The sequence below is a fragment of the Anastrepha obliqua genome, chromosome 4 (genome assembly GCF_027943255.1).
Source record: "Anastrepha obliqua isolate idAnaObli1 chromosome 4, idAnaObli1_1.0, whole genome shotgun sequence".
NCBI classification, from domain to species: domain Eukaryota; kingdom Metazoa; phylum Arthropoda; class Insecta; order Diptera; family Tephritidae; genus Anastrepha; species Anastrepha obliqua.
In genome coordinates, this window is record NC_072895.1 from 91,557,889 (window position 1) to 91,575,030 (window position 17,142).

The 17,142-nt window shown below is 34.7% G+C and overlaps 1 protein-coding gene across 4 annotated transcripts in view; it reads left to right on the forward strand.

Moving 5' to 3' along the window:
• Positions 1-3,227: 3,227 nt before the first annotated feature.
• The window catches only part of LOC129246377 (mitochondrial proton/calcium exchanger protein), a 32,699-nt gene continuing 18,784 nt past the window's right edge, over positions 3,228-17,142 (forward strand). The window contains exons 1-2 of one of the 4 annotated variants that reach the window (XM_054885146.1): positions 3,228-3,414; positions 4,086-4,384. In XM_054885146.1, coding sequence (XP_054741121.1) covers positions 4,300-4,384 — 85 coding nt within the window. In that variant the 5' untranslated portion in view covers positions 3,228-3,414; positions 4,086-4,299. Of the gene's footprint in view, positions 3,472-3,506; positions 3,569-4,085; positions 4,385-17,142 lie in introns of those variants that run through there. The other 3 variants (XM_054885147.1, XM_054885145.1, XM_054885148.1) reach the window with 3 other exon arrangements.

Here is a 17,142-nt window from a genome sequence, read left to right on the forward strand (position 1 = left end):
AGAATTAACAGTTTCACCAGGTTTCAACAGCTCATAGTAAACGACACCCTGCTGATCCCACCAAACGCACAGCATCGTCTTGCGTCCAAAGCGATTAGGTCTTGATGAAGAAGTTGATGGTTGGCCGGGATCGACCCATGATTTTTTTCGTTTAGGATTCTCAAAGTATTTCCACTTTTCATCGCTAGTCACCACAAGATGCAGGAACGACTTTCTTTTATGCCTAGCCAGCAAGATTTCGCATGTGTTTTGGCGTCGCTCCATCTGTCTATCGTTCAATTCATGGGGTACCCATTTTCCGACTTTTTAGACCTTTCCCATGGCACGTAAACGCATGGAAATGGCTGGTTGAGTGACACCTAACTGCTCGGCAAGCATTTTTTGCGATTGGGTATCGTCCTCATCCAAAAGAGCCAGCAATTCATGGTCCTCAAATTTTCTGGGCCGATTTTCACGCTTCTTGTCACTCAAGTCAAAATGGCCGTCTTTGAACCGACGAAACCAGTCTCTGCAAGTTGTTTCCGATAATGCACTGTCACCATAGGCCTCCACAAGCATTCGATGCGATTCGGCAGCCGATTTCTTCAAATTAAAGCAAAAAAGTAGAGCTTCCCGCATATGCTCTTTTTTTGGCACAAAATTAGACATGATTACGCAAGGAAAAAAGTGTGTTGCTGTATGAAATCACTGATGATGTGCAGTGATTGATGTAAACAGGTGTCGAACCCATGCAAAAAAAATATGGCATTTCTATGGTAACTTGATATGCTCACTAACGCCATCTACGAGCAATCAGCGGATTTAAGCTTATACACCTGGTAATTGCGCAATTTGCTGGTGGTGGTAAACTTTTGTAGTTAATCCGTAAACGACTTCTACTGAAGTTGCGAAAAATTATGGCAGCAATACGCACATAAAATTAGATATTACATTTTGTAATAACTAAATGATTTTCAATAATTTTTTTTTGCTAGTCAATTTCTTTATTTTCCAAAAATAAAAATATGGCATTAATACATCATGTTTGGACTTGACTTGAGCAAAATTTAAAAAGGAATAATAATAATAATTGTTAAAGTTTTCGCTATTTGTGTGGAGCCCATTTCTCCAGAAGTCCCTTGCGGTGATCATCACAAGTCCTTGGAGATTCATCTAAAATCAATCGGACAAGAGAAATTAGATTTATTAAGGGGTTAGGTGGGTTTCAGAGGTTGAAAAAAAGGAGATTTTGACTGTTTTTTTTAGTATATAAAATCATATATTTTATTTAAGCAATTCACTATATCTAAGATACATATATAAACAGTATTTTGTGAAATTTTTATTTAAATATTTCGAAAACTCAGCCGTTGGTACCTCATCTTCCTTGACGTCTCAAAAAAAAAATGCTCTTGCCGTGGACAGCATAGCTCATTATTGGTTCATCTAAAATCAGAAAACCAAACGGATTTCGTTAGTACATGGATAAATCTCGTTGTTGTACGAAGGAAAAAACAAATCAAAATTTGAAATTTTGACAGGCTTTGAAACAAAAAATACATTTTTTAGTGAAATTTTAGACATACCTACATTGGCTCAAAAAAAATAGTTGTAATTAAAAAAAAAAATCCTTCGTTCAGTAACTAGATAATGTTATTTCAAAGATTTGTATAAAATTTGAACTAACTTTTCAAGATATCGTGTCCACCGACTTAAAAAATGGAGTTTTGAGATAAACACGTATACCTGCGAAGCGCTCAACTGACGTGGCCTAATGGGCGGAACTTCTGAAGGGTCTATCTCTTAGAATTTTACTCGGATTGACTTAAAATTTTAGGAGAGTATTTTAAACCTACTGTACTATTTAATGAGACAAAAAAACAAAATTCAATTTTTTGAAATTCTCAAACCCACCTAACCCCTTAATAGGTAATCTTGTGCCTGATCGAAGATTTTTTTAAAACGAACAATATGGTGGTATCAGGAAATATTTTCGAGATTTTCGAGAAAAAACCGGCAATTAATTGCTAACAAAAATTTTTTGAAAAAAACTTCAAGTTTTTTATGTTTTTCAAAAGCAGTATACATTTTATTGAAATCTACCTACCACTTTTTAAGTTACAGTGATCACCAGTTGAAGAAACATAGTTTTGAGAAAAACGCATTTAAAGTTTTGCTATCGATTCCGGTGCTCCCGAGCGCCCTTTGTTATTTGTTGAATAAAGTATTTGTCGGACTCACTTCAAATTTTCACACAATATTTTTAAGATATTATATTTAAGAAAATGCAAAAAAATCAAATTTTTTGAAAATTCTGACTTGCCCTAACCCCTTAATAATACCTAATAATAAAAATATATCGTATGGTTAATTTCGCTCTTTAATTACGGATTAGGAGTTAAGCACGAAAAAGTAGATAATGTACTTATATATATGTAGGTGTTATAAGGACCCGGTTTTCAGTGCTATTTTCACTACGCTTACTAGGCCTTAACCCGTAATTTTGCAGGCTTAAACTCGGTTGAAAACTTCAAAACAGTTAAGCTAACATGGGAAATAAAAAGAAGATGAAACTGAAGTTTGAACAGAATCTTACTTTCATTCAAAAGAAGAATTAATAATTTACCAGCAAGATATTAATTTCAATGATTTCACAACGACCTTACGGTGAGCTCCAAGTTTCACTTTTTACGTCCAGTTGCTCGGTCCTAGTTTAACTCTTTAACTGTTAAGCTTAATTCAGCTGTAAAACAGTTCAAAACATTCAATATAACTTTTGAGATAACTTGCTCTAAAATTTCTAGCTAGTCGTTGTGGTATTCAAATTGAGATCATTATATTCAGTTCAGCAGTCTTTTGCTTAACAAAAAACCAAAAATAAATTGAATACATAACTTTTTTTTGAATACCGCTTTTATTTAATAGGCATAAAAATATTTCTTTAGTTTAATCACCATTAAATGTTGAAATAACTAAACTATACGGCGATAGTACCTACTCCAGACTTAAATAAAAATTACACTTGTTGTACAGATTTATATAAATGTATACTTGAATTATATATGACAGATTTCAACATTTTACTACTTCTTAGAAAAAGTTTACGCATGCAATATTCCTAATTATTATTATTAATCATATAAAATTTTGTTACTTTATATAAAAAAATTGGCAACTCCGTTAACAAACAACGAATTGGATGAGAAATGAATGCAAATAGTAAAAGGCAAATTTAGAAACGAGTAAGTTGTCCGCACATATTTCTTCGATTTTGCTATCAGTTTAAAATCGAATCAGTTCAATGAAAATCGAATAAAAATTCAGACAAAAATCAAAAAACGTTCCAATGTTCAGATTGTAAAATAAATATAATAGTTATTAGATAGAAAACGCGGCCGAGATACTGTGGATTGAAACGGGAAGACGCAATAAAAAGTGCGGTCGTGAAATCAAATAACGCAATTGTGCAAAAAAGCAAACAAAAATCTTGAAGTTATATGAAGAATAATAAAAGAAAAATATGTTTGGATGGATTTTTTCTATTTGCTGAAGCTGCTTTTATAGGATTCATTAAAATCCATTCGTCAAGGTTCTATTCTCCTTTATACCTTTGTTGTTTGTTAAAGGAGCAGCTGTGCGAACTGGACTACCTAATCAAATGAAAATTTCACTGTAGTTGTGTAATGCGGCCGCTGCCAATCGACCACGTTACCCCGCATCAGCGTTGATTAGGTAGCAGAGTTAGCGGCAGCGAAAATCTGGTGCTAAAGAAGCATACCACTGAAAGCACACAAATCGCTAATAATAAAGAGAATAAGAATAACAACAATAAAAGAATTAAGTTGTCAGTCGAGAGATAGCGAGAACAAAACATCAAACTTTTGCTTTCAATTTTTGAAAATAGTGTGGTTAAAAATTCTTAAAAAAGTAGCAATAGAAGAAAGTATAAATCAATAGAAAAAAGCGCGATCAGCAAATAGAGGAAATTTTCACGAATTAAAATTGGAATGACAAGAATGCAAAGAGAAAATTTATAATAGTCTCTTGCTGACGTATTTAAAAATTTATATGTGCTAGTTTTTATTTCTTTGCTTTTTAACATTTAGCAATAAAAAATTCGAGTTTGAATAAAAATTCAAAAATAAATACGGAACATAAAATACAAACCTAATACTTCTCTATATAACAATATTGCAACAATAATAAAACTAGAAATTAAACGGTATACGCTAACCCTACCACCAACAATAACAAAACAAAATCGACTGTATTTTAGTAATAATATATCAACGATAACAACCACGGGCAACAACAACAACAATGAACACATTCATACGTCATCAGTCGAAAATCCTGCGCTGCGAGAAAACCTGGACGGCTTTCACAAAAGATGGAAGCAGAAAGTGTGAGTAATGCAATACAACAAAAACAAATTAAAGACCAATCAGAAATAAATGCAGTAGGCATGCATGTAAATAGATACATGGGTACATTTGTAAACACCTTTGAAAAATTGCACAGAAAAAAAAGTATTTTACAATCGCATTTGTCGTGAGAATCGCCTTTGGTTTTTTTTGTGTTTTTGAAAACTGTTTGACGACTTCATTACTTTTTGCTTCCACTTCATTCCACGCTGCTTCGCTTAGAATGCGTTGACGGTGGCGTATTTTGTACCACACCGGTGCTTTTGTTGTTTGCTAAAGGCTGCGCAACGTCTGTGGGCATCAGCTGATTTTCATGCTGTGTACAAAGTGCGAAGCATTGAGCTAAAAACTGGTAACACTGATGTGCAAGACGAAAGCAACAAATGTTAAATAATCAAACTATATTTAACACAGTACATTGATTACTAGTATCGGTAATATTTAAGTCAAAACAAAGGGGAAAATACCCATTTGTTCTCCCGACTTTTTTAAAAAAAGGGGTATAAGGGGGGGTAGAGGGGGTATTCTACTATCCAAAAGTGAAAACCTCACTTGCCGGAGGCTTATAGTTTTTAAGTTATTTGAGTTTAAAAATTGTAAAATTGACCAAGAATCCTCCTATTTTGGTTACTACAACCAGCCGAAGTGATGCCAGACATCGTATAAATAAACAATTTTAGAAGATAATAAATGACTAGAAATACAAAATTTTACATATTATTTCTATATTATATACGTCTATTCATATATATATATATATATTTATTATTATTTATATACATATATATATTAATGCTTGATTTTCAGTAAAGTATGTTTGATTGTATGAATTTTGAATATATGATATATATATATGATACATATATTTTTAATTCCAAATTTTCACTATATTATGAATATATGATATATATATATACATATATATGTATATTTAAAAAAAAGAAAAAAAAAAGCGCCGCAGCCGAAAATTTCGAATAAAAAATCGCGCGATTTTTAATTCCAAATTTTCCCTATATTATGAATATATGATATATAATTATACATATATATATTTAAAAAAAAAAGAAAAAAAAGCGCCGCAGGCGAAAATTTGGAATAAAAAATCGCGCGATTTTTAATTCCAAATTTTCACTATATTATACATATATATATTTAAAAAAAAAGAAAAAAAAGCGCCGCAGACGAAAATTTGGAATAAAAAATCGCGCGATTTTTAATTCCAAATTTTCCCTATATTATGAATATATGATATATATATGCATATATATATTTAAAAATAGAGAAAAAAAAGCGCCGCAGGCGAAAATTTGGAATAAAAAATCGCGCGATTTTTAATTCCAAATTTTCCCTATATTATGAATATATGATATATATATATACATATATATATTTAAAAAAAAGAAAAAAAAGCGCCGCAGGCGAAAATTTGGAATAAAAAATCGCGCGATTTTTTATTCCAAATTTTCACTATATTATGAATATATTATATATGTTCTTTTTTATATATTAAATATCTATATATAAAAATGAATAGTTAAAAAATTTTAAAAAGAATATATACACCTTAGAGGTTGTAAACCCCCATTCCCTCATATTCTAACAGGAAAGAGTGTGCGGAAATTATGTTCCTATGTTGCTTCGTTTTCAATCGCATTCTATTATTTTTTTTTATTTTTTGCTTCTGGCAGCACTCCATTCAGCCATGCTTTTCAGTTATTGTAAATTTAGCTGGCATATTTGGAGTTAGCAACTTAAAAATGCAATATAAATGGTTAATTTGTGGTATAAATAAATAAAAAGAGTTAAAAACGTGTGTGTATGTTAATATAGTTTCAATATTTATTAAAATAAATGTAATAAATGCACTTATTCTATCAAAATTTGGTGAAGGTAAAAGACAAACTTTATCAACAAATAACTTAAAAACTATTATTAACAGAATAGTGTTGGTGCTAGTTTTAGCAAAATAAGCACGAAATGAACATCTCCTGTGAATTTCATTGAAAAATTCGTAATATTTCTCTCAAAACAAGTGAGGGGAGAACACATGGAGTCGGAGCCAAACAAAGAATAATCGGCTGCAATAATCTCATGGGTTTGTGTGTGATTACCATTTATCCTTGTGTAGTTAGTATTGCGGTCGATAACTACTGTGGGTTTGCAATATAAATCGATAGAAGTTTTTTAAAGCGATTGCCTGCAGCAACACTCCTAAAAGTTTATGTAGGAAGTTTTACGCCGCCGTTACGACAAGAACAACAGTAAAATGCGATCTAATAATAAGAAATGAGTTTAGCTTATCATGATGACTTGATTTATGGTGCAGCAATAATTTTGTTATTGGCAGTCTTGATATAGTAGAGGATTTAAATAGAGCTTTTATAGGTAACTGCAGTATGCAAAACCAGTAAAGTGCCGGCATTAATTTCTCTCTTAATAGTCTTAGCTTTTTATAAGCATATACATACATGCATATCTACATAAATGGTATGTTGCCTTATCATTAGTTTAGTAAATTTTGTATTAATTTCTTTTCTCTCTTTTCTTTTTCCTTCATTAACAACTTCATCCGTCTATGGAAACTTTGTGTATGATAATCCCATCGCCATTCCTTTATTTTAGACATTACGTGACTTGTTGATGAGATATTTAAATATACATACATACATAGCTATTTAATAATTCTGTTTAGGATTTGTTTATTATTTTTGTGCTTGGTTAATGCTATTTTCTTCAGTAATGGGGCGAGCCCTACAAACAGGTACACGCAATGCTTTGTCAAAGTGCCTTTACATACATATATACATTTAAGCACATATGGGCAGGTATATTTGTACATACATATATACGTAAATACACTTACACATATGGTCATTAAAATAGGCACGCTGCCTTTATCTACAGATAAAATGTAAAGCTATTATTGAAATTTCGCTTTTTTGCAAATGGCATCACTGCTTCGCTTTGAATGTAAAGGACCCGTTATATTAAGTTGAGTTGGGACAACATGAACCTAACAGGCAGAATAGCTTGTAAACTTCTTCTGTAGAAACAAGCAAATTTATGGAACAGGAAAAGTTTTGCTCAAGGGCACAAGTGATGGTATGGAGCAGGGGTATGAAAAAATTGTATAACAGACACGATGAAAAAAAAGAGGTTGTCTGTAAAGTCGGTTTACTGACGATAGTTTAACGTGACAACGTCATAAGGAAATACTGATGTAAGGGTTGCAATTTTCAAAACAAAATTTTAATTTTATTTGTTTGATAGATATTTTGTATAGATATAGAGGAGGGGGTAAATGGAATTGCAATGGAATAGGTCTAGTTACATTTAAACAAACGTGAAAAATGACGAAACATCAAATTCATGAGGATATGTTCAATTTCGATTGTGCATCAGACGTTAATAAGTCAACAACACTAAGAGGTACCATCATCGATTTGCCTTTTTCAAGACACTTTACACTCGAAACACTACCTTTCATTCCTACTTTTTCTATCATCGTCCTATTCTCAACAGGAAATGGTTCATTACCATGCACACAGGAAGAATGCATATGCAAATACAAGTATGTGAATTTATATACCTACATATGCGCATATACATACATATATATGCTCACTCAAGTAGGACAGAGCCAGATGTCGAACGTTGCCGAACGCGGGGGCCGATTGTGCTCTTTGTCGTTCGTTCCGCGCTCTCGCTCGCAGTTCAAGCACTTAGCTTACATTTGCTTGCGTACGAAATAGATTCGTATATTTGATATGTCCATATGATTTGTATGCATCTTTACATATAGATTTGTTCTTTTTGAAAATTGCGCAAAATTGTATATCACCGTATTCATTGCCTACATGTATACGTTCGATGGTCCGATGTAGCACCAAATTAGCGAATTGATCTACCGAGCGCAAGTAACCAATTAGCGTCCGTCCATCGCGCAATAGTACCATCAGCTTTTCTATACAATGAAAATAAGTGTAGAAAATATCGCCTGAAGCCAGCGCAAGTGGCACCTGCAATTGGTTAGCACTTCGAAAACTTACTGTCCACTTCTTCCAATAGATGCGCTGTACCGGCAAGCGGATTTAGATCATCCATTTCAATGTTTTCTTTATTACTTCAAGAACTTAAGATATTTATTTTTTCTGTACTTTTGTTAGTTTAATTCATATTTTACAGACAAACAGCATAAATTTATTAAGCTGCTATGAAAATGTTTACAAAATAATTAAGCAAAAATGACAATTGGATTTCGGTAACGTACAGTGTTGAGGAACAAATAAAATTAACAAACAATCGAGTGAAACTTACAAAATTAAAACAGTTAAAAGTACGTTCACATATGCAGCAATTAGCAGTAAGTCCGCGAAATTAATCTACTTGTTCATATATGGCAGATTACCTGCAAAATTGACAATCAGCTGCCAATACTGTTTTGAAGGGAGGTATAAATTGGTTTGGTGGAATATTTAAGCGTTTTTGGTTTGTCTGTTGTCGGTTGTCTGTAAAGTCGGTTTACTGACGATAGTTTAACGTGACAACGTCATAAGGAAATACTGATGTAAGGGTTGCAATTTTCAAAACAAAATTTTAATTTTATTTGTTTGATAGATATTTTGTATAGATATAGAGGAGGGGGTAAATGGAATTGCAATGGAATAGGTCTAGTTACATTTAAACAAACGTGAAAAATGACGAAACATCAAATTCATGAGGATATGTTCAATTTCGATTGTGCATCAGACGTTAATAAGTCAACAACACTAAGAGGTACCATCATCGATTTGCCTTTTTCAAGACACTTTACACTCGAAACACTACCTTTCATTCCTACTTTTTCTATTATCGTCCTATTCTCAACAGGAAATGGTTCATTACCATGCACACAGGAAGAATGCATATGCAAATACAAGTATGTGAATTTATATACCTACATATGCGCATATACATACATATATATGCTCACTCAAGTAGGACAGAGCCAGATGTCGAACGTTGCCGAACGCGGGGGCCGATTGTGCTCTTTGTCGTTCGTTCCGCGCTCTCGCTCGCAGTTCAAGCACTTAGCTTACATTTGCTTGCGTACGAAATAGATTCGTATATTTGATATGTCCATATGATTTGTATGCATCTTTACATATAGATTTGTTCTTTTTGAAAATTGCGCAAAATTGTATATGTATATGCATGTTTATATACATATATTAGTATACAACATATCTTATAAGGTATGTGGTAAATATTAGCATATATTTTTTCCTTCATATATAATAAAAAAATTAATAATAATAACATTAAAACAACAGGTATTATTAACAAACTTGGTTTTATTTTAAATTCTTCAAGTAAATCAAATTAATAATAATCAACAAGGAGGCATATGCAAATACAAATACTTGAATTTATATATGTACATATGCGCATATACATACATATATACGCTCACTTAAGTAGGAGAGAGCAAGATGTCGAACGTTGCCGTTCGTTTGCTTTGTTTGCTTTGTCGTTCGTTCCGCGCTTTCGCTTGCAGTTCATTCAAGGTAACGACAATGAGCAAGGTAACGACAATGAGCAAGGTAACGACAAATGAGCAAGGTAACGACACATTTTTTCGTGCGTGCAGCCGGCTAAATCGAATTATACATAAGATGTTATCACGTCAAAAATTCTGTGCAAATGATGCTGGGCGAAATGCCAGACATCCTAAAGAACAAGAGTTCTCCCCGCTGTTCACAAAAAAAAAAGAAAGAAATTATAACGGTGGAGGCAACATAATGACTTGCGGATCCTACTCTTGATATGAAGTTGAGCATATTAAACTCATAACCAAAAAATGAACTATTTTATTTACAAGAACATACTTCAAGAAGTGATGCTACCGTTTGCTGAGGAAAGGAGGCTTTTTATGCAATATAATGACCCAAAACACTCCTCATTGTTAGTACGTGAATGGTTTTTACAAAGTAATGTTAAAGTTATGGATTGGTCAAGCCAGTCACCCGACCCGACCCGACCGAAGAACTATGGTATTCTACTCACACAGATACCTGGCATAGGATTCTATGACAAATCGAGTACAAAAAGTCATTGACAATCATGGCGGACACAGTGGTTGTTGATTAAACTACGATAATTTAAACAGCATTTTTAATAAAATTACTAAGTTATTTTGGCATCGTAACTATTTCTAACTATTTCTTTCGTACCTATTTTAAGGGGTTAGAGGTAGTCAGAGGCCTGAAAAAATAATGATTTACAAAAAAATTCACAAGTTCTTAGTTGGCGGCCTCATGAAATATTTTCAGATTTTCGAGAAAAAAACAATTAATTGTTAAAAAAAATCGAAATTTAAAAAAAAAACTTCAATCAGGCATGAGTTTTTTATGTTTTTCAACAGCAGTATAAATGTTATTGAAATCTACTAAGCGGTCTTTAAGTTACAGTGACCACCAGTTCAAAAGACATAGTTTTGAGATACACGCCTTTAAAGTTTGGCTATCGAGTTCCGGAGCGCCCGAGCGCCCTTTGTTAATTGTTGAATAACTCGAAAAGTATTTGTCGCATTCACTTCAAATTTTCACACAATATTTTTAAGATATTATACTTTAAGAAAATGCAAAAAATGACCCTTAATGACCACATTATTATATCCTTTTTGTTCCTATTTCCACCAGTTTAAGTTTTAAAAGGTACTTGAATTATTGTTTATATTTGCTATGAAAATATATGAAATAAAAACCAAATACCATTGAATATCTGTTATTATTAATTTAAAAAACTTGCGTTTTCCGTATGAATGTGGGGGTACCTATTTTAATGACCATATGTGTACATGAATTTACTGACGTCACCTTGGTTAGGCGAGCTAAAAAAAATACAGCTAATCATCGCCTCTTCATCTCGTAAGTGCTAAGTTTTTAAGGAATTTCGCTTTACATGCGCACACTTTATTTGTGCATACTCGTACATATGTAGATATGTGCATATATGTATGTATATAAATACACTAAGTTCATTTCACTTTCTTGATTAATTGTCGTTTAATACTTGCAGGGGTTGTTGCTTTTTAATAGGTCCCTGGCCTGTTCTTTGCCGCCTGCTTTTTGAGAGCATTTCAGCGACCTTTCCTTTTGTATATTCAGTTGCTCTTAAATTTACTCGGATTTTATACTAAGTGTAGTAAAGATGTTCACCTTCAATCGGTCCAAGAACGCTTTTTTTTATATATGTACACGTATATACTCGTACATGTATGCATTTTGACGCTTTGCCAAGAAAATGTCAAGAATCGGGTGAAAAAGAAAAATTGTAAGTGTTCAATTCATCAGATGTGCGTAAGTGGCACACGTCTCTTTACACAGCCTCGGGGAAAAAGGTGTTAAGATTGAATAAAATTAAATAAAAAAATAAATAATTGGCGCGTACACTTCTGTTAGGTGTTTGGCCGAGCTCCTCCTCCTATTTGTGGTGTGCGTCTTGATGTTGTTCCACAAATGGAGGGACCTACAGTTTCAAGCCGACTCCGAACGGCAGATATTTTTATGAGGAGCTTTTTCATGGCAGAAATACACTCGGAGGTTTGCCATTGCCTGCCGAGGGGCGACCGCTATTAGAAAAATGTTTTTATTAATTTTGCTTTCACCGAGATTCGAACCAACGACCTCTCTGTGAATTCCGAATGGTAACCACGCACCAACCCATTCGGCGGCCGTTAAGATTGAATGCTTATCCACAAAGAGATTGAACAATTTTGGTTTTTAGAATTTTTCGAATATTTTGAACTATGTATTAGTTTTTGCTGTAATAGTATAAAACACTCGACAATTATTTTGGGTTATAACATACAGATAAGGATGTTGATACTATCATAGGCTTAGTTGATGCTTCGTTGGCGCAAAGATTTTGAGGAAAATAGAACTCCAGCATATTTACCACACTTCTGGTAGCGGAATTTGTCTTCCTTATGGACTCCAGACAGCCTTATTTTACAAGTAGCCCTTTTCTGGGGCTCACACCTGGCTATTTCCATTTGACCAAAGACCCTGTAATAGCCTTTAGTACTACTGTGTCCAAAAAATAAGGTGACATTGTATTTATTTTGAAAATTCTTTATTTATTCTTCCAAATCAATTTCATCCCCTTCAAAGTAATCCCCTCCCGACACAATGCACTTATGCCAACGTTTTTTCCAATTTTCGAAACACTGGTTGTAGTCACTTTCCGGGATGGCCTTCAGTTCCGTCTTCGTTGCGGCTTGAATCTCCTCTATCGTGTCAAAACGGTGTCCCCGGAGCGGTCTTTTGAGCCTGCTGAACAGCCAGAAGTCGCACGGTGCCAGATCAGGTGAATACGGTGGTTGCGGAACGATATGGGTTGAGTTTTTGATGAAATGATCACGAATTACGAGTCCAAAAAATTCAATGTTTTCGGTACCAGTCGAGATTTGACGCGCTTGAGGCCCAAAACATCCTTCAAAATGGTATTGACTGAGCCTTTCGATATGCCAACATCATCAGCAAGGTCTCTAATCGTTAATCGACGGTTTTTCAACACCAAATCTTTGATTTGTTGGACGTGAGCTTCGTCAGTTGAGGTTGATGGTCGCCCAGGACGTCTTCGTCTTCGACACGTTCACGACCGGCTTGGAACTCACTATACCACTTGTAAACATTTTTTTTAGACATAGCCTCATCACCAAAGGCTTTCTGCACCATCCTCAACGTATCCGAAAATTGATTCCGCAAACAAAATTTAATGCAAATTCTTTGCTCAACAAATTTCGACATTGCAAAAAACGAGAAACTCACTTTTAGCAGCTCACAAAACGACGCGTATCTCAAACAGTAAATGAATATTTCACATGAAATTTGACATAGATGTCACTCACAGTACTACCAACCTAAAAAAAAAAAGAATTCTCCTAATCCTTCAAAGCGCGCAGTTTAAAATCAAATGTCACCTTATTTTTTGGACACAGTAGTACCTATCCTAAACACTACTGTAAATATGTTATTAGAAGCGCGTCTATGTACCGTTTTTGCGCGCAGAGCTATCGCTCGCCTCGCCTTTGTGTTCAGCAGCAGAGCCACAGAGATCATGCAGCTCTCTCTTCAGCTACAACTTAGACTACTACATAATGTTGCCCGCAGAATATAATGTCGTTCATCGCCCCCCGCATTTCTCAGGGTGTGCCTGCACTACGTCCGTAAGCGCTTCTAGGAGGCAGAGAGTAGAATTTGCACCCCTATGCCCTATCTCCCACAGGAGATTGAGGGCCGCAAGATGATGTACATAATATAAATAAGTCTGGGTTGTTGTTCCCCATACATTTTTCTGAAATGACGGTTCTTGGCCGGCTATAAATCTGCGTTCTTTCAGTAACGTAGCAATGACTGTCGCGGCTACGGTAGCTACATAGTTCTGCTTGTCATAAGAACTGCAATTGTTGTTGTTTTTGTCGTAACAGCATATAATATTCCCCATACATTTTTGTGAAATGCTGCTGAAGTGACACTTCTTGGTTGGATTTGAATCCGGGTTGTTACAGTAACGTAGAACCGAGTTTCGGGCGAGCTGAACTGCGAATTGCACCATATACCGCATTCGCTACAACAATGAAATCTAAGGAAGTCTTTAAAGACAAACTGTAATACGTTTTATAGAAGCCTAACGGATTAGATGGATTGGGCTTTTATTTTAATACCCATTGGAGGAAGAAAAAGAGGACGCAAACGAAAGAGATGGTGAGATGACGTCGAATTAGATCTTAAGCAAATGAACGTACACAACTGGAGAGATGAAGCCATGTATAGAATAATGGGGAGAAAAATAGTTGACTAAGCTATGGTCCACCATGGACTGTGAAGCTAAGAAGAAGAAGTATGATCCTTTCAAGTGACCACGCACTATTACAGAAGAGTTAAATGAAGAACATGGCGTTCAGTTCGAGCATTACTCTATCGGCTAGGGCTGAGTTATTGTTGTTGTAGCAGCATAAACATTCCCCATACTTACATACGGGGAATGCTGCTGGAGTGGCAGTCCTTGGCCGGATATAAATCCGGGTCGTTTCGGTGACGTAGAACCGACTGTCGTGGAAGCGTGCTAGTCTGAGTTATTCTGGCGCTGTTATTGTAAAACCATAAACATTGCCGATAAATGCTACTGGAGTGACAGGTCCTGATCGGGTATAAGTCTGCATATTAATATTTACCTACGTTTGTTAGTGTATGCTTACACACGCGCGAGCGAAATATTTGCCCAATTGGACGCAGGCACATAGGTAGGTAGACCTTTGTAATGAGGAAGATGGAACGCCTGTCTGAAAGAATGCGAAAGCTGTTCCGGAGTAGGCAACGGTTCCAAAAGAGGGGGGATGTCTCCGGACATATCATTGCTGCGATGGCAGCTTTGGTGATGCATTAGGCGTTTTCAGCTCCCTTATCCGCAAAAAAAAAAAATTGCCCACCCGTTAAACTCAGTAAAACAATCATAGCTCAAAGAAGAGTGATACAAAATATGCATCTTGACTGCAAGCTCACATGGAAAATCCATATTTTACCTAGACGACAAGCTAACTTCGAAGTTTTTGTTGTTGTAGCAGCAATATTAAAATTTATAAGTTGTTGCTGTAGCAGCAATACTCAATCGTCGAAGTCTTCATTGGCTGTTCAATTGCAATTCTCGTACACGATTCTGTGCTGTTGTTTTTGCACCGTCCCATGAGATGTCGGCATCTGCTAGTTCGCGCAACATCGACCTTCTCCGCGACCTCTGTTCCCTTGCGGATTCCAGCCCTGTGCCATTCTCGTGATGCTATCTGGTGGTTTTCTAAGCGTGTGACCTATCCATCGCCACTTTCTGCGTATGATTTGTCTAAGGATGGGTTCCTCGTTCGTTAATCTCCACAGTGCGTCGTTACTGATGGGATTTGTTCAGAATATTCTGCAGATGATGCGGAGGCATTTGTTGATGAAATGAAATTCCCATGTATTCCTCGAAAATAAGCTCTCACTGTTCTCAGCTGTCCTAAAACCTGTATGGACAATATTTGAAAACAATAATATTTTTTATATTTTTACATTGGTTTCGTATCTACTTTTTAGTTATCTGACATTACTTTCTCTTTTAGTATACAGGCATTTTTTTAATGCTAAGTCAAAAAATAATGATTTATTTATTTATTTGTTGTTTAAATACCCCTCTTGTCCCAGTATTAGTACAAGGTTGTTGCTTTATTTAATATTCTACATTATTTGATTTAAAAATAAAACAGCAATAATTTGAATCGTCAGCGAAAATGCTGAAAACTGCTGAACGATGTAAATAATGAAAGTTGTTTTTATTTTGGTTAAAATAACATTTATTTTGGGTAATCACTCTGAGTCTCTTCTTTGTTGCATTAATTTTGTAAATTACTCGTATTTTAAAAATTAAAATGATTTACTTAAACTTTTCAAATAAAAAATATTCAGGCATTTAAAATTTACGTATAAAATAAATCACCACATTTTTGCTGATTTGCGCACTTGCATTGCAATTTAAGTTTAAAATATACCACATACGAGTACATATATATATATTTGGAAATGATTATCCATTAAAAAAAAACAGTGATTTCATTGGGCACACAACTGCTGGTTAGTCTGTCTTGTTCATCAGCATTAGCGAGAAACGCAATTGTGTTGTGGCTTTTACGAGTATGGTGTGGAGAGGGCGAGTAAGACAACACCACTACAACTATTCGTTGGGTAGGTGGCTTGGTTAAGCAGTCGGCAAATGTAGACAGATTGACGCCAATAATAATAATGTAGTATTCGAAGAAAAATATATGTATGTATTGAGGCGTATTTTTATGCACAAAGGTTGTATAAAAAAACCGCACAAGTATGCAGCCGTAGCAGAAATTTCATTGCACGGGCCGTTATGTAGTTAATTTGCTTTTGTCTCTTTCCAGTAAGTTTTTATATATTTGTTGTTTTGTACTGAAGCAGCGAAAGAGTTCAATTGCCTATAGAGAACTGTGCAATTTTTAAACCCTTATGAATTTATTTTCATTCGGGCGACATTAAGACCCATTTGGGATTACCTATTAAGAAAAAAAAAAAATCTTATCTGATTATAGCCAGCCATAAAAGTATAGTGAGCTGGATGTATACATTATATCGGTTCATAATAAGGAGTCTATGCTTTTTACAAATATTTTGCGCCTTTGCAACACACGTTTGTAGAGCTGCAACTCGATATTTTTTATCGAAAAGTTTGGTATTTTTTATCATAAACTTGCTAACTTACTAACTTAAATTCGCCCAAAAAATGGAATTAACTCGTGAAAATTTTCGTGCAATTTTATTTTTATTATAATTATGATTTTCGACGTGGATAATTGAGACAGGAGTGCATTGATCAGGTTAGGTTAGGATAAAATTGAAATTTGAAAGGTCGAGCCAAGAAGCATCGAGAGATTTGGTAACTCCTAAAACACTCAGGGTAAAAAGCCCATTGTATTTAAAGCTCTGGAAAGTTAAAGGGTAGATAGTCAAGGAGGAAAGGGGAGCAGTAACCGAAGGAAAAATATAGGATAGAATAGAGGAATAGAGATATTTAGACCTGTGAGAAATTTCGTGATTCTTTGGTAAATCTGAAAATATGCTCCAGTTTAAGAGAACAAATTTTACTCGAGTTCATTCTCATGACATCGGAACCTAAAATTCGCCGCATTGCTCTAGCAAAT